We start from the raw sequence: 26,706 nt of genomic DNA, 5'->3' as shown, positions 1-26,706 counted from the left end.
TACTAATAGCCTACTGTTGATTGGAAGCCTTACTGATAACATGAGCAGTCAATTAACACATATTTTATACATTATATGTATTATATACTGTATTCTTACAATTAAGCAAGTTAGAAAAAAGAAAATTATAAGGAAGAGAAAGCACATTTACAATATTTATTGAAAAATAATCTCCATAGTGGACACATGCAGTTCATACCCATGTTGTTCAAGGGTCAGCTGTATTTTAAATGATACTCCAATTTAAAATGGAAGAACTGGAGATTGGAAAACATAAAAGAAATGAAATTAGAGGGATACAAAAGTTTGATACCAAACTCTTGGCAGCTCCCCAAATCATGTTAATTGCCTTTTTGTGTATACATTTCCATATGCTGACTCATGGTTTTGGCTTAAAATGCAGTTATTGTAACAAAATTGGAAATATTTAAATATTCTTTCCTTTTGTGCCTACCTTATGGAACTAATAGTTTCTGAACACAAACTTATTTTATCTATAAAATGTGTTTCTAAAATATTATCAGTGTTTGTAAAAGAGAGATAAAATAAAGAACAGCATGACTGCCTTTAAAATATCATGATAATGAAACTGAAGTTAAATACATTTTAAATCCCCTACTTCCTCAGATGAGACTCATGTTGAGCCAGAGTTCTAGACAGCTTAACCTTTATTATCGTGAGATGCCCAGGACGCCTTGACCCCCAGACCAAGGGGGCAAAACTCTCTCTAGACTCATTGTCCTTTATCACAATCCCACCATTTTGGTGTCTAATGCCAACTGTCCATATGTATCATTATAGACATTAGAACCATACAAATGTATAGAATTTAAAGACAAAAAAAAGATCTTGGAAATCATGCCATGAGCAACCAGGTCTTGGTTCTGACTCTGTATACCTATACTGTGCAAGTAGGCAGTAATTTTTTCTGACACACACATTTGAGCTATGATGGCTTTTGGTTTGCACCCCATGCTCTCCCCTAAGCCAACTTCCAAGTCTTTAAACCTTTGCCTAAGAAAAGGCAAGTGACCTCACTTAATATCTAGATATACTGATGACCTTTCTGATTTCTCAAAACCCTTCCCTGGCCAGTACAACCATTGATCTTGTAATTTTATTGAACTACATTAATTCCATAGGTTGAAAAAATGGTAACCAAAGCCATCCTTTCATACAAACAGACCATGTATTCTAAACCCAGCTTTCTTTCTGATAGCATGACATACCCTTTGCCAGTGCTTTTCATGTTCTTACTCTCTGTACAATTGAACAGTGGTGGAAAAGAATGCTATTTTCCTTTTGCTATGAATGCATGCAAAGAACAATGAGAGAATATATATGACCCTTTTAAATTCTAATTTTTTAAAGCATATTGAAAATTTTTCAGCATATCTCTGATTTTCTCTTGATTAACCACATTAATAGCAGGAAACAAATGCCTAGATACGAAACTAATTTGAACTTTAGTTTAGTATCTATATATATTGCTTGAATTTCCCATGTGAGCGAGTATACCACCACACTCCCTATCTAATACCCTGAACTGAAAAGAATCAGCCCCTGAAGACCCGGGAACCGTGCTAGGTTCCTCAGCACGCTATCCTTTTCCTTCTCCGGGATGAAGTCATCACTACCTCCTACCCTGACGTTGCCATATGTTGCAGCTTTGTGTTTAATAGTTTCTCTAGAACAGAGAAATTTGTCATTCTGCTTAATATGCTTATTGATTTTGGTCAGTGATAGAATGGTTGGAATATAAAAAAAATAAGATATCATGACAACAAATTAATGACCAATTACCATGTGCATTTGCCATATGTTAATAAAATTTGAGTAGCTGTTTTTCCTATTTGGATGATTGGATATTCCTTTTATGGAAGTCAACTGTAAAAATAAAAACTGACTCACATTCTCAAAACTTAATAAATATCAGATATGTTCTAAACGGAATGACTATATGATTTTCAGATCGCTTTTATTTCTGCGTACTTTTTATTAGCTTTACCATAAATCAATATTTTGGAACAAAACCTAGCTTTTGCTCTGAAAAGAAATCGGAAATAAGAGTGAGGCCAGCTTAGAGGTCAGATGCCCGTTGTCCTCATTGTTTTCCTTTCCTTAAACCTTCCTCAGACTCCCCGCAGCAGAGGCAGCGACAGGACTGGAAGGGTTTACCCAGAGCTGTGAACGATGTGAGGCAAAAAACAAGGGGTTGGGAAATAGAGCAGTATTTAAATGGGGCCAACTTGGAAAGAGAGAAAGTGAGAAGTCCACAAATTCCCAAGACTGGGCTTCAGCTGAACCTTGTTAACCTTCTCTCCTGCGACCTTCCATTCCTTCCACTCACCCAAATTGGGGGCTGCCTCCACTTCCTAGCCTTTCTGCTATATGTCTCTCCATGTCCAGATTCTCCCTCTCCCATTCTTTCCTCACTATTTCTTATTTATCCTTCAAGAATCAGCTCAGGACCCTCCTCCTTGAAATAGCCTTCCTTCTATGATTCCCGCCATTTTGTGTTGCGTGTCCTGGCTGTAGGTACTCAGTGAACTCCACGTGTTTATCTTGGTATTTACCACATTCAACTAGAATTATTTAATGCTCAGGTCTTTCTCTCCCGTTACACTATACGGTCTTTGAGAAAAGAGTGATTTATTCATCATAACCATCTTGTAACCTGGTATCATACATAGTCCCTGCCAAATAGTAGGCATATAATAAATGTGTATCTGAACTAAAACCAAAATGTGAGCTTTCAGCTTTCTTCGAGGAAATTTATTGATCAGAAGAATCATTGACTTTATTCTTTATTTGAATTATCACATATATCTTGACATTTTAAGTGGCTTTCCAGAAATAAACTGTGCCCAAGAACATGACTGTGTTTCAAGAGCCTCTTTAGGTGCATTTCTGTGTGTGTGTGTGTGTGTGTGTGTGTGTGTGTGTGTGTGTAAGTGTGTTTAAGACTAACTCTTTTTTAAAAGCATTTCTCCAACATGAACCATAAGGTAATCATTTTTGAAGCTTCTGCCCTGACCCCTTTCATACTTGAATTACATAATTTTTTTGATATTTTTGAGTATAGATTAAATATATCAGAGAATGAGTTAATGCCTTAAAAATATACTTAGGACATAGGTAAAGTATTGTAAAGCAAAATATAAGAAAGGAAGTCCAGTAAATGGAGGGTTTGGAGAGGGTATGGCGTGAGTATATTACTCATGAATCTTTGAGATTTATCCAGTATCCAAGAAAAATTTGTATATAATGTGAGTATCTATAACTTCCATGGAATCTCAGGCTGAAATTAATTTAAATGCTCAAGTGCTTTAGGTGGTATTTGGGGCATGGTGGGGGTGTTTTGGTCTGATTTTGTTTGATATTCTACTTGGAATGGGTGTGCATCTCTATATGGCACTGTACTTGTCAAAATGTTTGTCTCTTCATCAATAGCAGACACATAGCAACTTATCTGTGACTTAAGTCAACACTGATTTTCAATTTGGAAATAGGAGTGAATCTTGAAACTGGTAACCAATCAAAGACAACAATGCTGGATATTTTTAAATTTCCCGAGTGGGCTGTTAGCTGAGGAGCCATTATTCAAAAGCTGTCTCTTTCACTGCTACTATTTAGAGCTGCAAAAAGAAAAAAGGAATTAGTCTGACCCATAACTCTTTAATCTCTTCTCTTCTTTAGTGGGATTGGAAGGAACTGGCCCTGGGCCTCAGGAGGCAGCAGTATTTTGGCAGAATTTGGAACTTTGCATCTGGAGTTTATACACTTGAGCCACTTATCAGGAAACTCCATCTTTGCAGAAAAGGTGAGAGTCTCCACTATGCGTTGCATTGCAAAGCAGTGCTTGTGAGAAACAATATTCTCTCCTGATAGATTTAGTAATATTGGATGTTGAAAAGAACGGCCAAATTTAATATAGTTCTTGATGACGTTTTCTTATGTGCAGCCTTTCATTTAACCAAACCGTAAACTCCTGGTCTTTCCCTGGCACCATTAATAACTCATTGTGAGAGGGCCCAGCTTGCACATCTGATTCTCTACACCTCAAGTGGGTCACTTTACCTCTCTGAATTGTTTTTTCATATTTCAAAAGATATAGTGTTGTATGGACTATATGAACCAAGTATGTGAAAGACTTTTTAAACTCAAGGCATTATATAAATGCAAGGTAGCAATTGAATCAGTTTCTTATTTTTAAGAAACAAACCCATAGACATTTGGATAAATTCATATTCACCCCATCGCTCTGCCCTTAGCTTTTACCTTACTTCTCAGCTCCCCTTTACAGCAAAATTCCTTGGAAGAATTATCTGTTTGTTATTCCCCTCTTCTTATCTGCCACTCTCTTGAACACTTTCCAGTCAGGCTTCTGTCCCAGCCACACCTGTCACGGTGACCAGTGAGCACCACACTACGAGATGGAGTCATTATTCGCACCTCTCATCTACCTTGCCCTCAGCATTCGATGCACTCAGTCACTTCCATCGCCATGAGATGCTCTCTGCCCCTTGCAGCAGGCATGGGATACTCCCCTGGTTTGCCTCCTTCCTTCATGAGTGCTCTTTTTCAGTCTTCTTTCTGGCATCTTCCTCATCATCCCAACCTCTAAATATTGGAAATTCCTGGGACTCCCACCTGGGCCTCTTCCTTTTATGTTCACTTACATTATTTCATCCAATCTCATGGCTTTACATACTATCTATATGCTGTTGACTCCAAACTTATAATTCCAGTCCCAACCTGTCCCCTGAACTCCAGACTCCATATATCCAGGTACTATTTAATATTTCCACTAAGAGGTGTGATGGACAGCTCCCACTTAAAATGTCTCAGACTCAACCCCCAGACCCGCTTTTTGGTAGCTGGGACCTAATTTACCCAGTGGCTCAGATGAAAATTCTTGAGATGACCCTTGTTCCTCTCTTTCTGGGAAACTTCAGGTTCAATCCATTAAGAAACCCTTGGGTTCTATCCTGTTAACATTTGCTGCCGCCCTGGTTCAAGATTCTATCATCTCTTCCCTAAACTCAGCAGTGGCCTCCTGACTACCTCTTCCTCTCTTGCTCCCTAGTCATGCCAATACTGTAAAAACACAGATCTTCAATGGCTTCCCATCACACTCAGAATAAAATAAGCCCTCATGACCTGCAAAGCCTGCATAGTGTGGACCTGGCTACCTGTCCTCCAGCCTCAGTGGCTGTACCAAACCCACTTGCTTCTCTCTGTACCCAGGTTGTGCTTCCTCCCATTTTCTGCATTGCTTGCTCCTTCACTTTTTAAAATTTCTGCTCAAACACTCTCTCCTCCGCCTCCACAGACCACTTCAAGTAACAGTTCAGCCTCACCACCTCACATCGCTCTGTCCCATTACTTCTTGTATTTTTTTCATAGCATTATTACCATGTTATAATAATTACATTGCAAATATTATATTTCTTTGTTTATTATCTGTCTAATCCCACTAGAATGCAAATTCCAAAAGGGTAATGACTTTGTTTATCCACTGATGTATCCCTAGTTCCTTGTTTGGCATCTGGCTCATCGTAGATGAGAGTGACTATGTTCACTTACTGCCTATTATTTTTGCGAGCTGGTAGCAACTATCTTTGTTCTAATTCTGCATCATTTAACACAACTTTTTTTTTTTCTAACATGGAAAAATATAATCAAGAAAGAGAGAAGAATGGCACCAGAATTATTTTTTAGATTTGTGTAGTAACATTTCGTTTTCTATTACAGGTAATGAATATTCGAACAGTACTGAACAACCTGGAAAAACCACAAGGCCTTTATCCTAACTATCTGAATCCTAGCAGTGGACAGTGGGGTCAATGTAAGTAAAAGATTAGTATTGTTTTCGCTCTTTATGGTACCCAGTATTGTTCTAGTAACAGAGCGAAAAGGCAGAAAAAAAAATAAACACAATCTTTTTGAGAGAATGTTTGGGAAGGGGGAAAGAAGGTGGGGTCCCTTAAATAAATAGGCCTCTGTCGGAGTATTAAGTGTTACCAGGGAGCTAGAGTGTTTATTTTTCGTGCATAACTGTGAGCATGCTGACATCAAAGCACCTGTAAAGCGATTACTCAGAAAGGCAAGATCTGGTCCAGGTAGTATGGGGATGTCAGCCTGTAACAAGCTGGTCGTGGGGAATAGAAGGAAAATTAGTTCCTTTGTATTAATGACTCTCAGGGTTTTTTACAGAATAGTTAGATCATTCTACTACATAACATTTTCTGCCTGAATCTTTAAGGGCTGAAAAATTGTAAGAGCAAACAGGGTATTTTCTGTACTTAATTTTAAGCCAGCAGATAAAGGTTTCATGCCAGTAGAGTTACCTTTAGGGTAAGAGAAAGTATTATGCCAGAAACCTTCACCTGAGATCCTTACAGACTTTGACCAGGGGTATAAAGATTCAGAGCAGTTGAAAGAAATGTTCTCAGCCTGATTTGGAGAAATGCTGATAGATTAAGCAGCAACTGAGAGCAAGTGAAGAATACTAAGTAAGATGCCTAGCTGTGTCAAGTGTGTTAGAATGCATTAAAATTTTACTCTAATTTGAGTTTTTTCATTATATTTAAATGTCATATTCTTAGATGATTGTGCCTCACTGTTACATTAGAATACTTTTCTTAAAAAATAATTTAGTTGAAAAAATGCTAACATCTATGACTTTATGCAAGTAGTGGCTAGGGAAGGCCTAGCAATTGAGACTGTAAGACCATAATCAAGGCTTCCACTTAACCTAAATGTGGACTGCAGTTCACTGGACACACCCCGAGACCTTTCAGGGGGTCCACAAGGTCCAAGCTATTTTTATGATAGTACTAAGACTTTCCACCTTTTGACCTGTGTTGACATTTACACTTATGTTGCAAAAGCAATGGTGGGTAAAACTACTAAAACCACAGTAAGACCCACGTCAGAGGCACCAAATAGTATTAATAGTGACTTTCTAAATCTTCACTGCCGGTGACAAACAAGCAAGCAAAAATGCCAGTTTCACTTGTGAATGTTCTTAATGAATCAAAAATAAATTATTGATTCTAATAAATCTGAGCCATTGAATACATATCTTTGTAATAGTCTATATGATTAAATGGAAAGTACACTCAAAGCACTCCTGCTGCATAATAATAGAAAAGCACTTGTGTGACTGAGTTGTGAGCTGAACTAGCCATTTATTGTTTTGTGAGTCACCATTTTCACTTGAAAGAACAACTGAAGACAAACTATGGTTATTCTGAGTTGGGTAATCAGTAGACATGTTCTTGAAAATGAGCCTGTCGCTTCAAGGAAAACTGACAGTATCTGTACCAATGATAAAATTTGAACTTCTAAATGAAAATTAAAATTTTGGAAGACTTGTATATGCCACCATGAGCTCATTGCTTTTAACCAACACTCAAAGACTTTTCTGATGAGATTGGTGATGTTGTTTTTTTATATTGTGTAATGAAATGTGTCAACATTTGGAAGATATGCATAATTTCGTGAACCAATATTTTTCAAATGACCGATGCCTGATGTTACAAAATCATGTATGAGAAAAAGATCCATTAGAATTGCAAGATAGACCAATGACTTTTAATGTAACAGTACAAAAATTCATTGTGTTTTCTAATTCTACATTGCAACTAACTTTTGAAAAACTTTACCTTTAAAAAAAACCACTTGTCAAGTTTTGTTATAGCATCAAAGAAAAACACCCACAATAATCTGAAAAGACAAAATACTCTTTCCTTTTCCAGCTATATAACTGCGTAAGGCTGAATGTTCTTCATATGTTTCAGCCAGAGTAACATATAGTATGGAATGAATGCAGAGCAGATATGTAATTCCAGCTGCCTTACAGTACAGCAAACATTAAAGAGATTTACAAAAATGTAAACTAGTGTCAGTCTTCTCACTAATTACTTTTGTTTTATAAAATATATTTTTAAGAAAAAACTATGTTATAATGGGTATATTACTGTTATTTTGCATAAATTAATAAAACATATTAAATTCTATTTTAATTTCCAATATAGTAAATATCATTAGTACATAAATAAGTTTTATGGGGTGCCTATTCATTTTTCAAAGTGTAAAGGGATACTTAGACCATAAAAACTTTGAAGGTCACTAGAGTATTTGGGATAAGACAGAACTTAAGCAGCTTTGTAAGGACAAGATGAATAGATATGATTCTGTGAAAAGACAAGGATTTTTAGAGTTCTCCTCATGAAAGATTTAAAACTTGAATAAAAGTTTCTAGGATTTACTGTTTTCTTCCTGTGGTTTAGGGTTTAGAAGTCACTATGAAGAGGAACAAAAAGAGTCAGTTTTACTGGAACATCCTAGCTTCACCTTCTGGGTCACCAATGTGCTATGCATTTAGCCATGATTCCTGGTACAAAGTGCCTTTTTATTTGGATTGCTCATGGGCCAATTTCCTGTTGGAAAAGCAAACAGGGTTGATGAGTCCCATGTCTCTCTTTTCCCCAACCCCATCCTGTGGTTCCAGCCAGAAGGAAGACACACTTATTTTTTAATTTAGTCAAGGCCTGCTTGGCCATATCCAGATATGGGCTTGTACTGTTTCCTCAGCCCTTGTACCATTTTCTGATTCTACCAAGGCTCTGCTCACTCACCATTTCTTCTGGGAGGCTGTCTTCAAGACCCAGGTTGGAATTTGTTACCACCCACTTTTCTCTACTCATCCCCTTCTTCCTCCCGTGTCCCAACTCTTTGGGTACTCTCCTGTGACAGTCGTTTTCCTAATGATTCATATACTTATCCATTAACCTAGGGATCCAAAAGTTTTGAGGGTGGTGACTTTGTCTTAGTCATATTTGTTAACCCAGCACATAGTACCTTGCACCTAGCAGGTGTTTACTTATTTGAATTTTGTGAATACCCATTCAATCTGTATCAAATCTATCTTTCTGCCTCTGCTTTTAATAACAGTTCTATTTATTCTCCTTGAACAGTTTGCCCCTGCTCCTCAGTGGTAGCTGAGAGGCAGCATCCAGTCCTGGTCACTGACAGAGATCTTGTGACTATTGAGGACATATGAGGACATATGTCATAGGCAGGGAAGTTATCACTTTTCTTTGATTATTATAACAACACTAGTATACATATAGTGTTACTAGCATCACTGGGATATTACGTTTAGAAGTTCAAATTTAGGTAAAATTTACAAATTTAAAAAATGAACATATTGAGTAATCTTTTTTGTCTTCATTCTTTTGCTATTTGTTTTGTTTTTTTTTCTCTTTTTAAGTATTAGGAATTCTAAAATAAATTACCCTCTTTAGAGAATAATATAATATTTGAGTGACTATAGTACACATTACCTTTAGAGCATTTGAGATTAAAAATACCACATATGCTCTTTCTAGAAGTAGGCGGTCCTTTCCTACTGATAAAATCAGGCATGTTCTGTCCTATATCCACTAAGATATTTACACAGGACTCTGTTGCCAACACAAAGAGTCATCCAGACACATGGGAAGCTTAGCAAGTGATATGCTAAATTATCAAAGGATGTTTCTCTTGTTTCCCCTCTATGTTCCTTTATTTTGATTTTTTCTAAATGAGAAAATTTTATATGCAAGAAATAAAAAAATAGAAAATTGACACTTATTAAAATTAATTAAAACAATTTATTAATATGTAACCCTTTTTGCTTTTTTAAAAATTACCAAATGCCCAAACACACTACTTCCATCCAGTATAGAATCATAACCCAAGGGGGAAGAAAATGAAGCTGCTTCTGGCTGTTAGTTTTCAACTCTCATTGCTTTAATTCTGAGGGACTTGTCTGGATCATAGCCATCATTTCCTATTACTTTATTTAGTCCTTGTTGTTTTGACAGTAACCGGACAGTGATTTGCTTTTCCATGCATCACTTGCATTTGTCTGCTGCAATCATGTTTATAACAACCAGGCTTATTATTGATGAGATAGGTCATAGTCTATTTAATTTGTAAATGTCAGAGGTTTCTGTGATGATTTATTTAGGAAATTGTAAAGGTCACTTCAAACACTGCTATTTTAAGAACCAGCCTTAGAATTGTGAAAACACTAATTTTACATTAAAATTAAAACTATAATTCTGGATTTTTTACAATAGTAAAATCACATATTTAACTAAAAAAATATAGCCCTTTTAGCTTGAATAGGTGTAGTCCTTACTAAAGTTGACTTAGAAGAATTTTGCTTTGTTTATCAATTGTTTACTGAGTATCTACTATGTGCAAGATCCTTTCTAGCGGCTCATGTGGCCTGGGAAACAACGGTCTGCTCCTGGGTTAGAATCTCAAGGAAGGGAAAAAAAGAAAAAACTCTGCCATTTTATAAAACAGCAATTGTGATAGACATGTGCTATCTAAAGTGTATGATGAGGAAACTTAGTGGAGGTCAGGAAAGACTTCTTTGAGAAGCAACATTTAATCCCAGATATGAAGCATGAGTAAGAATTAATTAAGGGGAAGAGAGTCAGAGAACACACTTCAGGCAGAGAGAATGATGTCTTTAGAATCCTTGAGGTGAGAAGGAGCCTGATGATTTTAAGGGACCGAAGGAAGGGCCATGTCTAGCAAGAGGGCAGAGAGCAAGTGGAGTGGGTCTGGTGACACATTGAAGACTGAGAATGTGCAGGGCCTCCCAGGTGTCCAGAGACCCAGGATTTGAGTCTTTGCCATAGGAGACTTCAAATAAGGGATGATCCGATTCATATGTTAAATTCATATAGCATTAATGTGGGGAACAGATTGGAGAGGCACTGCCATTAGAACTTTGGGTCACGATGGAAATGTTCTGTGTCTTCCCTGACCAATACAGTAGCCAAGGGCTGCTTGTAGCTATTGAGCACTGATATGACCAAGGAACTGAATTTTTTTTTTTTTTTAGTTGAATAGGTGTCAGGAGAAAATTGTCTTGATGACTGTGTAAATACTGATTTTATTTTCTTTTAAATAGATATACAAAATTCGTTTTGAGGTAATGAAACTTAAAATTCAATTTTTAAAAATAAGGATATCTTATAATTACTCAATTTCTCTATAAGCTCTAGCAATATTTCAAATGGATTACAGCTGTCTTTGTTGATAAACTTGCTTGAAAAATGAAAATATTAATTCAAGCAGTCAGCAAAAAATATATTTAGTATTATATGATGGAGAGAGCAAGCAGATTCAAATGCAAGACCCCCTGCGGGTAGAATTAGATGGCACTTGTTGAGGTTGTAATCTCATTTAGTTTCTCTAATGTTCAGTTTTCTTACTTTTAATGAGGATACTTATCCTACAAGTTGCAAGACTGTTGGTAATGTATGTAGTTGATCTGGCACAATAAACGGAGTGGGGGAGGACTTTAGGAATGGAGTATTAGAAAGAAAAACTTCCCCAGCCTCATCTTTTTTCTTACTGTTCCCCACCCCCTGCAAGAATCTTGACCTTTCAGATTGATAAGGCTAGAAAATCTATCTAATAATAATAGTAATAATAATAATAAACCACAAGAAGCTGAGGAGCTTTTTTTATTGCAAACCACTTTTTAAAATGATTTGCTAATTCTCATACTTTAACATAATTCGTATTATTGAGAGCCAAAGTAATTAAAATTTTATTTGAATATATACTGTGAAACATTTTAATTTGATATTTTTACTAAAGAACCAGATTTTGGGAATTAGGGGAGATTATATATTTTTTATGGTCATGTTTATAAAACTACCCTGGTAATTATTTAGAGTATATCGCATTAGTTAAGAGCACATCTGCTCGTTTCAGAATATCTTTCTGAAAACAAGAGATTTGTTGGAATTTAAATGTAACACTGTGTTGCGGTTGACATAGGGTTTTGCATCCTAGTTGCTGATGTGATTTTGCTGCATTATCTGAATTAAAGTCTGAATCACTCAAGTGCATTTCCCTTTCTTGCAGATCATGTATCAGTTGGAGGACTTGGAGACAGCTTTTATGAATATTTGCTGAAGGCATGGTTAATGTCTGACAAGAAAGATCTAGAAGCTAAGAAGATGTATTTTGACGCTGTTCAGGTAAACCCAATATTTAAATCATCTTTGCCACTTAACTCTAATTTGTAACTTGCATATTAATCAAGCTTTAACAAAAAAATCAAATGCTACATGAGTGGATTACAAATTATTTCCAGCAAGGTCGAGTTCAGTATCCGCTAATATAATTATAACAATAGTGATCATACTTGATGTTTTAGTTCTAATAGATCAGTTAAGTTTTCTTTATATGGTTTGAACCCCCCATTAAGATTTGCATACCTGAAAAAGAAGTAGTTTTCTTCAATGGTATGAGTTCTCTGCTTACAGTCACAGTTAAAATTATGAGGAGAAAAAAAAAAATCCAGATTGAGTTCTGAAAATTGACTGTTAACGTTGCCCAAGATGACATGCTCATGGCTACCTCCATTCAGAGTAAACTTACCTCCAGAGATATGTGACAGTACTCTCAAACAAAAATCCAAACTAACCAAACTAATATTTAAGAGGTAGTTATTAATAGTTTTCAGTGGTCCTTTATAATGGATGAAGAATGAGAAGGAACAAATATTTGTTGAATTGCCTACTGTGTGCTTAGTATGTTAGGTGGACATTTTAAATAAAATATTTGTTTGTTTGTTTCCTCACAATAGTTTAGATACTGTTCATCCAGTTTTCCAAATAAGAGAACCGAACCTCAAGAGGAGTAAGGGTAGAACCAAAATTCAATCTAAAATTTGTGTCAACACTTGTTCCTTTTTACCTTGCCACTGTGGACTTATTTGTGGATAGAATGTCTGTACTACGTGTAAATATTTCTTTACAGGCAGTATGTTAATAATATGTTAGTAACTACTTAGCAAACTCTATGTGACATGGCCAGTGTAAGAGTAAACTAAGCCTTAATCAAATTTAAGCTTCAATCAAAAGTGAAAATAAAACTTAAAAAAAAAAAGAAAAGAAAAAAACAAAATTATTTTATATAAAATACTTGAACTTGTACCAACTTTTCAGAAACAAATTTTTTAGCAGAATCAAGTACCTTTTTGATTGATAAAAGTATTTTGTATGGTAACTCATATTTTTTAATATTAATTATTATCAAGGCATCTCAAATAATGCTGTAAAATTATGGCTACATCATCAGAAAATTGACCTTTTGACTGCTTAGAATTTTTTTGTAATTGAGAGTAGTAATTCATAGGGGGAAAAGATAGTAATTTGTAATTTCAATGATGTAGGCATTGTTCTAAAATTGGTCCCTCTGGTGACATAGGCTAATTTATTTAAATATAAATGCAACTTGCTTTGGTGTGCTTGACCAGATTGAATAATACATTGGTTCCCTTCCAAATTTCAATAGAGAGTTTCATTAAATAGAACAGATACAACTCTACTATTTCACATAGAGGAACCAGAACACCTAGTTATTAGAACATTGGCTTTCAGTTTGCACAGCCTTTATTAAGGCACATGATGAACAACCAAAGCTTACAAGGATACTGTCCACCTGGCCTATTTCAGATTTATTTTCTTTTTTTCATTCCTATGAGATTTCAGGTTTTAACCTAGGTACTTCTTCCCCATACAGTATGGTTTCCATTATGTCATTTTTAAATTAATATCCTAGTCGACATTTTAATTATTCTAATCTTAGAAGTGGACCCCTGAGACCTTGATGTTCCAGGAAAAGCAACTTTAAAATATTCCTTGAAATATACCCACATAGCTTTTAACATATTATGTTTAGACAAACCATTGACAGGAAAATCCATTAAGAACAAATGAAATCGAATTGTTTCCTGTTTCTCTTAATAGTAAAAACACTTTCAATCAGTTGTGTCTTCAACTTAAAAGCAAAGCTAGAACAATTAAACTTCTGATTTTGAGAAGTAGCTATGTCTTACACAGCAAAATTTAGTTGTGCTAGGTCTACTTCCAGGTATTATTATTATCAAGGAGAGGATCCCTTACATTATTGTTCTGGACACTTCAGTGCCTAGAGATACAGTTTATCAGTTGCAGCTTCAAGTGGATTTTGAAAAGTACTTAATTCTAGAGTGGTATTTTCTTTGGTTGTTTTAATAATAAAATATTTTGAGCTTTTAATTGGATATGATGGCTTTATCTGGAAACCACAAAGAATCCGCAGTGATGTGTGCTCACCTCACCATTGGAATGAATGGTACCTGGGAGGTGATGTATTAGATAAATAGAATTCTACAGACTTCATCAAACTACTTTTTTTCAAATACAGAAGGGTTAAATCATGAAATAAACAATATTCTTTTTCCTAGTCAATTTTCTATAGGTTCGACAACATTTTTTTAGGGCCACTAAGACTATTTTTCCCCTTTTATATTTATTTACATTTTCCCATTGCCACATAAACATTGCTTTGAAGGTCTTGGAACTTCATTGTAGTTTATTTTGAGAAGTAGCAACTCAGTCAGAATCACGCCAAAAATAATGTAGTACTTTATGCAACATCCGTAACAGGGTAATAATGTTTCTCTAATCCATGCTCAAAAGCTATTACTCTTGCCATGTAGAAAGAATAATTTCTTGGGTGATGAACAAGTATCTGCTTGAAGGACTTTATTGCAATTTGTGCTATGAGAAGTGTAAATAGCTAAGATGCTCTGTCACATTAAATAAGAATGAAATATTAATGTAATAACTAGACCATCAATAAAATTAGCTTAACCACAGTTAATAAACACAGTACTGTGTTTATTTATTTCTTACCATCTTGGTTTCATTTGTTTACTTCTAATAAAGGTAGGAAAAGTTTTACCTGCCTGTGTATTCATTTTTATTTATTCTTCTCTATCACAAGGCTACCATTCATGGTTACTATTCCTAAGTGTGCTTCCTAAAAACCCCTCTTTTTTGCTAATAGTGTAACAGGTATAGACACAGTCACAGCCCATTTCCTTCTATGAAGTAATTGGAGGGGAAAAAATCATTTCCTGTTACAGTAATTGGAAATTAGTAATTCCAAACATACATTATTTTTGCTTTTTAAAATATAGGCTTATTTTATTTTCTCTGTCTACTGTAAAAGAACATTAACAGTCCTGGGGCAGAAATAAAGGATGTCTTATAAATAATTTATTGTAAATGTTATCATTTCTCTCAGATTTACAGATTTTATTAGTTTTAAATATATTTATTTATTATATACTAAAGTGCTTTTTAGTAGAATTATTAGCAGGAAACTTAGTTCAAGTGTTACCACATGGAGATGTGAATGACGTGATAAATAACCTTTATCAGGTGCTAGTCACAGTATGAACCACTTTAGAAACAAAATGTTGCAATTTTCTCAGCAGATGCTACTGTTCCCATTTTATGGATATAGGTACTGAGATTTGGGGATACAGTAAGCAAACTGCCCACAAAGTTCACAGATAGGAAAAAAAAGTTCATCAGAGCTGGAATCTGAAGCCTAGCAATCTGACTTGAGAACAGTTCCTCTTCCTCCCTCTGTTTTGTTAGCACTCCAACCCTAAAGAAGCAAAAGGAAGAGTAAATACCAGTCCGATTTCATGCACAGATATGCTCAATGCCTCATCCACAGTAGGGCCTGTGCTTTCTGTTGTTTCTCCATTTGTGAAAAGTGGAAATGCACCAAACCAACTGTGACCAACTCACACAGGTCACTGGTGTAGTGGTCACAGTTGGTTTAGGGGACAGCTGTTTGGGTATGAAGACTGCAAGTATTTGGTTTTAGAACCAAGCAAAACTGACTGAGCTGGCCTAACAGCACTCATTCTAAGTAACCAAAATAATAAGGCATAGGCTAGAGGCACAAAGCAGTAATATACAATTTCAGATCGAATTGAATTTGTAACACCAAATTTAAATTGTGAGTAATGTTTTATCCTTTGCTTTAATGTTGGGGGGAGGGGCGGTGTTGGTAGTATAAATTTGAGAAGAGATTACAAATGTTGAAAATGTTCTGCATTTTCAGGCAATTGAGACTCACTTGATCCGCAAGTCTAGTAAGGGACTGACATACATCGCAGAATGGAAAGGGGGCCTTCTAGAACACAAGATGGGCCATCTGACCTGCTTTGCTGGAGGCATGTTTGCTCTCGGGGCAGACGACGCTCCCGCAGGCCTGACCCAGCACTACCTTCAGCTTGGGGCTGAGATTGCCCGTACCTGTCATGAATCTTATAATCGCACATGTGAGTACATGCTATTCACTTATAATCTATTCCCACATGCTTATACTTCATTCATTTTTTTTGTTGTTGCTGCCCTCAAAAAACTATCCACCGTGCCTGATGAAACTTGATGATCATGATTATTATCTTAAGGAATTTATGTTTTTAGTTTGAGGCATTGCTTTTTTAGGTAAAAAATATTTACCCTCAGTTTGCCAAGAAACAAAGATCCAAGCCATAAAGGATTAAGACAATCTAATTGATTGATTCTGTGTTTAGATAAATAACATTAGGTAACAGTTTCTGTCCCAGTGCAAAAGAAACCTAGTATTTTTTTGTAAACTATTATTAATCTTCCCAGTATCTCCATGAAATAGATTGAGTCTGGCTTCCTTCTTATAAAATAGGAATTTGAAGCAAAAAAAGATTAAAATCATTATCATTTTCTAAAATGGACTCTTTTAGATGACTAAATTTTAAGAATATATTCAGTAATTTTTACCACGTGATGTTTATAACTGTTCCTTGAAATGACTTGGCACCTTTTTTAAATGTTGTACTTTCTAGTTTCATTTAAGTTATAGACACTAGGCACTGTCCAGAACAATAACCAATGTCACCATTGCATATTTTTTAGTTGCGAAACTGGGACCAGAAGCTTTCAGATTCGATGGCGGTGTTGAAGCCATTGCTACAAGGCAAAATGAAAAATACTACATCCTACGGCCAGAGGTTGTTGAGACTTACATGTACATGTGGCGACTGACTCATGATCCAAAGTACAGGAAATGGGCCTGGGAAGCCGTAGAGGTGATGTTTTAATTTGTTTATGTTTCCTATAGAAAAATGTCTCAGGAAAAAATGTTCAGTAATACCTATAAGTCTAGCTTATCAACTCTTCTATGACTTTTAAAGCTTTGACCAGACTTTTTTCCATTCAAGACTGAGTGTTTTCAGTTAGGTCATCCTACATCTCTGGCTTCAGTTTTCCTTAACACAGTGATAGATAGATAGATAGATAGATAGATAGATAGATAGATAGATAGATAGATAGACAGACAAATATTGAAGGAGATATCTAGAAAGGCATATTATAAAATTAACTTTCCATGACTATAGAAGTGATAACCACTTAATTCCACAAAGGGTTACAGGCAACTAGGGTATAGTTTCCCCTGTTTGTTATCTATTTCAAAAACTACTAGGTGTTTTTTTTTCTGTTGGGCATTGAAATGATAATACATATACTTTTACTTGGAGTAAATTAGCTACTTGGTTTTAGGAAGAATCTATAGAAGGACTACTTGTGCAAGAATATTCCTTCACTAATCTCAGGTTTCTCTGAATATCTATTAGCTCTCCATCTGACTAGTGTACTGTTTTAATTATCTTTGTCACCTCTTGGGTTTCTTCCTGCTGAAAATGGTGTATCATCTTCCTAAACTAATGTGTGCTGGATGCCGGCAGAGGCACCCTCCAGGATACGCATCAAACAATGTCTAATTTTAAGAGCTATTATTCTGAAAGGAGTGGGAAGGAATTCAGGGGATAAGAACAAGCAACTACTTTAAATTACACTCTCTTATTCTCTTTGTTAGAAAGTTAGCTGTCTTTAAAAACCATTAGGAATTACTTCTCTCGGGAAATCTTAAGATGAATATTGCCTTTGTGTAAAATTTAATCTTAGGAAGCCGTTGATGAATCTCGCTTCTTAACCCTCTTCATTTAGTGTGTGTCTTATCATTAGTCATCAGTCATTTTAAGTAATAGCAATTCCTTAGGCCTCTTTTTTATTTTTTGCTAAGTTTTCTAATTATGATTACTCAGTAGTAGTTCCAATTTCTTTAAATTTGTTTTTTTCTCTAAAAAAATGTATTAAAATTGAAGTTTGTCTAAGCTCTGGTGATAGGGAATTATTTCAGTCTTTAATAAGCCAACAAAATAATTAATATGCAAATATCAGTTTAAATTTAAAATATTGGGAATAACATTTCATCAAATGCAAAACACCATAATTAATAAGAAACACCATTATTTTATATACCACTAAGAAAGTATAACATTACCAATTAAATAACAGCATGCCAATTTTAGAGATGTTAAAATGTGAAAAATGTATGACAGATTGATCGAAATGGAAATTAAGTAAATCTCTATTGCCATATGGGCAGGAAGCTTTGATTTGCTTGGTTCTTCAGGGGAGTTTTTTTTTTTGTTTATGGAATAATAAGGTTCATTTTATGTGTTAGGAGTTTCATTTATTGCTGACTTTTAGTGTAGAATATACTGTAAAATTATTTCCTTGTGTCACAACACAGGGATCCCGTTTTTGCCACTAGTAACTTCTGGCAGAACTTGAGATACAGTTGGGAGGGAGGAGTGCTGGCGGCTCCTGTCTCTTTTAAAGCACAAAAATCATAGGCTTAGAAGGTGTGGCAGCACTGTTTTCCTGTGTCACATCCCCTTGGCCCCCTGTGTTTGCATTTCAGCTGCAGATGCAGTGGGCAGTGCCCTCACATGCTGGCATGTCACGGCAAGTGCCTGTGCTTCTCAGCTGCTCTGACTCAGAGCTTCTTCCCAGGCAGCTGGCTATGGTCTGCGAAAGTGTGGCGGTTAATGGTCCTCAGGGCGACCCTCGCCCAACCAGTGAGGCTTCCGGGTTGATGGATAACTATTCCAGTCTTTCTTCTTTGCTTTTTGTTTCGGGTTTTTCTTGTTTTTGTTTTTTGGTGTTTTGTTTTTGGTTGTTTGTGTGTCGGTTGGTGTGCAGAGATTCTGACTGGAATTGAGGATTCACACAGGAGACTAGGTTCGAAGGGCATTGGATGCCAAACCAAGGAGACTGGACTGGATTCTGTAGTTTTGATAGGGTGTGTTGTGGACTGATCTAAGGAGGCAGTTGGACTATTCACAACTGAGATGCAGGGAACTCTGTTAGGAAGTTACTGTAGCATGTAGCTGTGTGAGAGTGGAGGCCAGAACCAGAGAAAGGAGGCTGAAGTGCCTCTTTCTTCAGAGTGGGGTCCATACACCACCAGCATCCGCATCACTGGGTAGAAATGCAGAATCTGAGGCTCCATCCCACCCAGACCTCCTGAAACAGGATCTGCATTTAACAAAATCCCCAAATGATTCGTGCACAGTGAGGTTTGAGGAGCACCAGTTGGGGGGTCAGCAACCAATAGTCTACTCTTAACTCATTCCTCTCTTCCCCCTCTCTTCCTCCTTCATGCGACTCAGGGTACACTGATTCCATCCTCAGCTGCATAGTCCGATGGGGCCTACCCCTGTGGTTCTCTAAGTGTGGTTCCCAGGCTAACAACATGAGCATCACTTGGGAACTTGTTAGAAACGTACGACAGAAATGTAAATTCTTCCTTCTTTGAAGAATAATCCTGAGATGCAAGCTAACTGACACAGTTCCTCAGAGAGTTTCCAGCAGGAGTGAGCGCTCATGGCGCACAGCTGGAATCTGCTCAGTGTATTTCACTGGCTCCTCTCCCTTCTCTTCCCACTCACTCACTTCCCAATATCGCCTCCCCAGAAAACTTCCTGCATCCAACTCTTGTCTTACGCTCTGTTTTCAGGAGAATGCAAACTAAAACATAGAGGATCTTAAAAATCACCTAATCCAAGCTTCCACTGAAAGGAAAGACGCCTCTCTTTATCTTTGCCAGATGGCTATTCTTCATCAATTCTAGGACTTTGTAGCAAAAGAGGATATACTACTGATAAGTAATTCATTGCATTTTTAATAGCTGAAAGTGTTAGAAAGTTACTTCTTTTGAAACTAGGATTTACAATGCCCTGTGCTCTGGGGTTACTGGAAAGAAATTCCCTCTCTCTTCTACATTTCAGGTCCTCAGTTATCTGAAGACAGCACATTCTGCCAAGCATTCCTACCCTCATTCGTCCTTTCCCTCACCTTCTCATGCTGAGGTTTCCAGCTGTGGTCTTTCAGGGCTGAGCAGTGCGGCTCAAGAACTTCTCTCTTCGTGCTATTTCCCACAGGCTATGGTCCAACATATTCTTTTAGTAGATTTATAAAACCCCTGGCTTACATTGAAATTATGGTCAGTGATGTTACCTATTACATTAGCTACTACTGAGACATCTCTTTTGTTCTGTGCTTGTTCTCACCCATACTTACAGTTTGTAAAGTATTAGTTACCCATCTTTCTATCTTCTGGCTAGCACTTCCTTCCCAGCCTTCTTTCACTAATCACTTGATAAACCCGCTTTCTGTGACTTAATTACATTTCTGAATAGCAATTTCAAACAAGATTCGAAGGTATATAATCCAGCATACAGCACTAGAGACATCGATCACAGGCGTTCAAGCACTTGGGAATTTACCTAACAGATAAAACATCTACCTGGATAGTTCTTTTGCTTTATCTTACTAATGTCATGAAGACTTTATTAAATTCCTCCCAATCAAATATGTGTAATTAATATTCTGACAAAGCTCATACTGTAAGATATACATATACATTTATATATGGAGGTAAATATAGATTATATAATATCTATAAATATAGGTATGTAAAGATTATATAATATCTCTGCTGGGCCACAGTAGCAGATAAGTATTCTGTAGGAACATTCCTTTTTTTTTTTTTTTTTTTGCACAGATATTTTTCTCTAGTCCCCTAAATCTTACCTTTTCCATGTGGACATTCTGGCTTTCAGACAGGGATTTGTTTTCCCAGTTCCTTCTTCTATCTCCCCAGGCTCTACCCCTATTTTCAGACTCTGTAACAAGCCCATTGTGCCTGGTTCCACCTTTGGGATCAGTTAGCGGTCTTATTAGCATTGTTCCCCATGGTCTACTCGTGAAGATCTCCACGGATCAGCTCTTTATCTAACCTGGTAAACATTTTCCTGACCTTCCCTCTGCTGTTAGTACATCAGAGTCACATAGGGACTCTAATAATGTAAGCGTTTACTGAAATCGAGGTGGTCCCTATGCCTACAGGCTGAGTCCTAAGAACAGATTGTAGTAAAACGATGTTCTGATCAAGCCATGCTACATAGCTACTTTCTTCCACTGTTGAGATTTTGTAAAACCAGGCCCAGGAGAGCTGCTTGTCTCCAACTTTACATTCTTAAAATCTTATAATTTAGACCTAACTGGAAAGTTTTCTTATTTTTTAAAGGTTTAAAATGCCTTTTTGGCATTTTATTTTACCAAAAGCCTGAAAAAATAAAAGTAGCTAGGCCTCTCTGAATGCCTGACAGGCCATGTCACTGTATGAAGTGTCTTCATCTTGTTTTACTCTCTCACGACAACCTCATATCGAGCAAAGGGTCACTGCCTGGGTTCGGGAACCTCTGAGGCCATGGTCAGCGAGTCTAGAGCCGGGATGTAGCCCCCTAAAGCTTTAGATTGCATTCTTCAACTACTATGGTTCTCCACACTAGGACTATGGGAAACAAAGAATGAGTGTGGTAAACCAAAAAGAGGAAAAACAATTGGGCATTGTCAATCCCCACAAACAACTCTTTCTATAACAAAATTAAGAGCTTGAAGAAATTTCTATGGGAGGGAAGGTGGCCTGGCCTTCTCCTTAGTTTATTACCCAAGGACTTCAAGAGAAAAACCAAGAAAAGTTTTGTGGTTAAAATCTCTTTTAAGAAATGTCTGTAAATAGGATTCTGTCACATTCCATAATAATAAACGTGCCTATTTTTTCTAAATCCCAATTTTTTCTGTTTTTACAAATCATTTTTATCCTACTCCAGTGTATCTAGTATTTGAGTTTTTACTAAAAAGAACTTTGATCAAAAAAAAGAAGGAAGAAAAAGTAATAACTGGACCTAAAAGTTCCTTTCTGCTAGGCTTTCCCCTACTTGGTTCATTGTCTGCAACTAAGAATATAATCAAAGCTTTTTTTTTTTTTTTTTAAGTTGATCTTATTTTCCCGGGAGCTTTTAAAAAGTACGAAATCATAAGACATTTTCTTTATACATGTAGGCTGCCAGTTAGACTTTCTTTAACCTGGTAATTAAAGGCTTCTCCTCATGATCCCGTGCTCTGTCCTTTCTGCCTTCCAGTCCTGGTTCGCAAAAATCAATTTGCTCATTATCAGTATCTGCAGATGGAAGCTGAGAGCTCAGCGCCATGTCCTTCCTCACGGGATTTGCTTTTTCTCTCCTCTTTTCTGGGCTCTGCATTCTTAGAGATGTGTTTTCCTTCAAAACCTCTTCCTAGCCAATAAAGATTTTTTTTCTCACCTAATATGGCAAGGTCTATACTCTGCATCTTTTTGATAGTTGGGCTCAATGGGAGAAAAATGGAGTGTAATTATGCATGTAAAAAAGAGGGACAGGGTTGTGATTCATAGGAAGAAGCTGAAAAATAAATTTAAATGACATGAGAACCTAAGAATAACTTTATCTTGTTAACGTTTTCTATGTTTTCTTTATTTCGTTATATGTATTAGGGGTTTTTGTCTTAAAGTCTTTTTTTTTTTTTTTTGGTCCACATTCTATGAATTAGAACCAGATTTCAGATGGTAATTTTTCTCTGATCATATAGTTAATAGGATTAGTAAGATATGGTGAGTAGAAAATAACTTTGCTAAAGATGAATAGACCTGGTAATGAGCAAAGCAGCCAATGTAATTTCAAAATACAAAGAGCAGTTAAGTTGGTGGCAGCTGACAAAATGGAAGGCAAGTTATTTTAGGTTGTTACTTAAATTTTCGTTCCCACGCTCCCCAACCCATCTCTATTCCAGATACTCATTATAGTCAGACAATTACATGAATGTAAGATATTTTCTCTCTAGATAGTTACCAGTGGATTCATCCCATCTTCTAGCCCAGACTAAAGAAAAATATATTTTAGAAACAGATGCAAGCCACATTTTTTTCACTGCTTTCCTTTTCTTCCTTTATCTCTGCCACCAATATCATTAATTAGTACTCCACAATCATTTTTTAAGAAGTAAGATCTTCTGATTATAGTAGCAACTGTTTTTGGTCCTTTACACTTTACTTTCTCAACCAGTGGTTTACAATCCCATTTGACATGAATAGTCTTTCTAATAATCTCTAAATTATAGGAGGATATGGAAAAAATCACTGAAAAAGTATTCAAAAACTAAATGTAGAAATGTTTCCAGTTAGGTGAGAGAAGATATGTTTGTTGTCCATATGTCCTTTAACTCAGCAGTCCCCAACCTTTTTGGCACCAGGGACCAGTGGTCCTATGAGAATCTAGTGCCTGATGATCTCAGGTGGAGCTGAGGTGGTGATGCTAGTGCTGGGGAGCGGCTGCAAATCCAGATGAAGCTACAGTCGCTCTCCTGCTGCTCACCTCCAGCTGTGTGGCCTGGTTCCTAATAGGCCACAGACCGGTACCAATCTGCGGCCCCAGTGGTCGGGACCCCTGCTTTAACTCTTCATATACTATTTGCATTTATACTGTATAGCTTTTAAAATTTTCACCTAAAACTGTTATAATCTATCATTTGACTTGAATCCTCTTTTTTTTTTTTTTTTAATTTGACAATCTAATAGCAAAAATTAGTGACAATCAGTCTATTGAACTGTGGCCACTTTTTTCCCTTCTGTGTAACTTAGGCTCTGGAAAATCACTGCAGAGTGAACGGAGGCTATTCAGGCCTAAGGGATGTTTACCTCAAATATAACAGTTATGATGATGTGCAGCAGAGTTTCTTTCTGGCAGAGACACTAAAGTAAGTAAAAATTATTCTAAAAGTATGTGGCTGACATACCTGGAAAGATCTTCTTTGTGGATATCTTTGTCACGAAGTCATTCAAACACTATCAAATATGCTGCCTCTGAATGCCATTCTACATGCATGGCAATAATGCACGTGTGATTTCAGTCATTGTGTAAGTTTGATGCCTTGGGACTGCTTTGACAGTCTCATATACTAATACCGAAGCAGAGTAGCTTCTTCACTCCGCATTAATGAGTTTATTCCCTTGGGGTTTTGCTATACTTGACTATTGTCCATGACCCTCCTTAAGATGAATGCAGATATCAATGTTTGTTGCTGTGCCTTTGTGGTTTCACTGCCTCATATACTCATGTCGCTCTCTCCAGATATTTGTACCTAATATTTTCTGATGATGATCTTCTTCCCCTGGAACATTGGATCTTCAATACCGAGGCACATCTTCTCCCTGTACTCTCTCCAAATAGAAAGGAAGTTGAAGTCAATGAAAAATAAAAAGACGTTTTATAATTTACTCTACTCCATTCCCTTCACTGCATACCTTAATAATTCCTTTTCTGATATTCAGGCACATGATGATTTTTCTTACTAGGTCTGTGATTATTCCAAGTTCTAAAATCGTTTTGCAGTCTTTTATGTTGATTATTATAGGCTTAGTTGGACCTAAATTTCTTATGGCACCTTTTATTTTTCAGTCAGTAGACCACAGGCTCTTTTATTTTAAGTAATGTATTATCTCTGGAGTTCATAAAGGAATATAAAATCATTTTTATTAAACTGACTAGAATGGTATACCAATGACCTCTTAATTACAATTTTGGTTTGACTGCAAAACTTTTTTCTCCTCTATGAGGAGATGATGTCTGCTTTAAGCTGTAATGTTTTGCCATGTTGCAAAAAGCCATAATTAATAAATTAAATATTAAAAATGCTTTTTCCTTTTCAATTTCATGTTAATATGGTTTGTCTATCCACCAGAGACAGATCTTATAACTGTGACAGCCTCCTTATGCGGGTCTATCATTACTTGATAGAATATCTTCTGAAATACTTCACTCATATTTTAATTCAAATTAGAATGTCATCCCAAAGGATCATTGCATATTGACCTCATTTCATTGGAACCATAGTATATTTATGTTGGTTAATTATATTAGTGTTTCCTGATTTGTGAATTAGTTCTCGGATTTTACTTCAAATGCCCTGTCATTTCTGGATCATGTACTAGTTAATTTCTTCTGTTCTCCACCACATAGCAAAGTGAGTTTTCAAGTTTTGCACATCTCCACTATTACTGAATTTTATATTTTTAAGGGAAATAGTATCACTTTTAGTAGGTTAGCTTTCGCTTTTTACCGAATAAAAGAAATTGGGTCTCTCTAAAGAGACAGTGAGTATTTCATATGATTTTTAGTTTGCATTTCATCTTTAACTTTTTTTGCTTGACAGAAAGTATTACATTTGGTTCAGATTTTTCAGATTTGAAAAAAGACCTTTCTGAAATGTAGCACATTTTTTCATTTCAGTTTATGAAAGCGGGATTTAACTCTGAAAGCTTTGCCAATATTTCTATTCATAGTCAATTGAGGAAAATCTAATACACTTTTATGCCAAATAAGAGTATAGTATGTTTTGTCAGGTTAAATTCAACATAGAGATTCCAGCTTAGAACCAATATATAGAATTCGACACTGTTATATGATTCTTCAAAGCATTGTTTTAAGATGTGAGTAGTTTTCCCAAGAATAGATTTGGCAACAATTTGTGTTTTCTTATCCTATTGGTTCATATTTTATATACAGTCCCATGAAATGGCTAATATGATGATGCATATTCTGAGGTACAAAGACTTTAACCACCTGCATTTTCAACCTACAGTGATCAAATAGATCAGTGCAATCCCGAGGTTTAAGCTGAAGCATATGAAATGGTTTCATTTGTAGTTTAAAAACTATCCAATATTAACAATTTCATGGCTCATGGATATTTTTTAAGACAGTTATTTTCTTGGATCTCAATAGTCTTAATTTAGCTATTTCAGCTTTCGAAAGTGTTTCAAAAGATTTTCCTTGTCTGAAAGGACCACCTGGTGTGCCCTGTCCTTTTTTTCACTATTGTACATTGGTATATGTCAAAGAATAAATTAATAAAATTAGTAAATGAAAAAGATCCTTTAGTACATCATTATTTTCATGTTAATATGTTTCGAGACCCAGAATATCTTCCACTCATATCTTCAGACACTTTATGAAATGAATGGATGATGAAGTCCTTTTTCCAGGACTCAAAGGCAAAAAGATTATTGCCAAAATTGGACCACATGTATTTAGATTACAATTTCGTATGTAGTTTTGATTTTAAGTTAATTTTCTTTGATTTCCAATTCGATTTGAAAGAGCACAAAGCTGATATGTATTTCTGTAGAAGATGGGATTTTAATATCAGGTTTATGTACCCAGTGCACTATAATGTACCGTTAGTATCCTGGCATAAGTAGGCAAAAAGATTGCACTACCCGTTGCTCTGCCAATGGAAAGAATAAAGTTTTTCTCATTCTAGAACTTGAATTTTTTAACATAAATCTCAAAACACCAAAAATGTAAATGAATTAAGAGATTAATACTATAATGATGTAATTTAATTAAAGTTCTATTTTATGTTAATTATTTTAAACAACTGAAATCCTTAGATAGACAGTGTCTTCCTTTCATTTTCAGCAGTTTCGCCTGAAAAGAGAATAATTAAAATAGCACTTAATTTTTTGTGTTTCTGCTTATGTTTTTGGTATACTTTGTGC

At 36.0% G+C, this 26,706-nt stretch overlaps 1 protein-coding gene across 1 annotated transcript in view; it reads left to right on the top strand.

Annotated features, from left to right (window-relative positions):
• MAN1A1 (mannosidase alpha class 1A member 1) overlaps positions 1 to 26,494 on the top strand; it is a 142,811-nt gene extending 116,317 nt beyond the window's left edge. The window contains exons 7-13 of the mRNA XM_016153805.2: positions 3,700 to 3,823; positions 5,758 to 5,851; positions 11,950 to 12,065; positions 16,000 to 16,219; positions 16,836 to 17,008; positions 23,788 to 23,903; positions 24,278 to 26,494. Of these exons, the coding sequence (XP_016009291.1) occupies positions 3,700 to 3,823; positions 5,758 to 5,851; positions 11,950 to 12,065; positions 16,000 to 16,219; positions 16,836 to 17,008; positions 23,788 to 23,903; positions 24,278 to 24,404 (970 nt within the window). The 3' untranslated portion in view covers positions 24,405 to 26,494. The remainder of the gene's footprint in view (positions 1 to 3,699; positions 3,824 to 5,757; positions 5,852 to 11,949; positions 12,066 to 15,999; positions 16,220 to 16,835; positions 17,009 to 23,787; positions 23,904 to 24,277) is intronic.
• The last annotated feature ends 212 nt before the right edge of the window (positions 26,495 to 26,706 follow it).

The sequence above is a fragment of the Rousettus aegyptiacus genome, unplaced genomic scaffold (genome assembly GCF_014176215.1).
Source record: "Rousettus aegyptiacus isolate mRouAeg1 unplaced genomic scaffold, mRouAeg1.p scaffold_m13_p_1, whole genome shotgun sequence".
NCBI classification, from domain to species: Eukaryota; Metazoa; Chordata; class Mammalia; order Chiroptera; family Pteropodidae; genus Rousettus; species Rousettus aegyptiacus.
The sequence above is the reverse complement of the archived record's forward strand: the minus strand, read 5'-3'. Positions and strand labels throughout refer to the sequence as shown.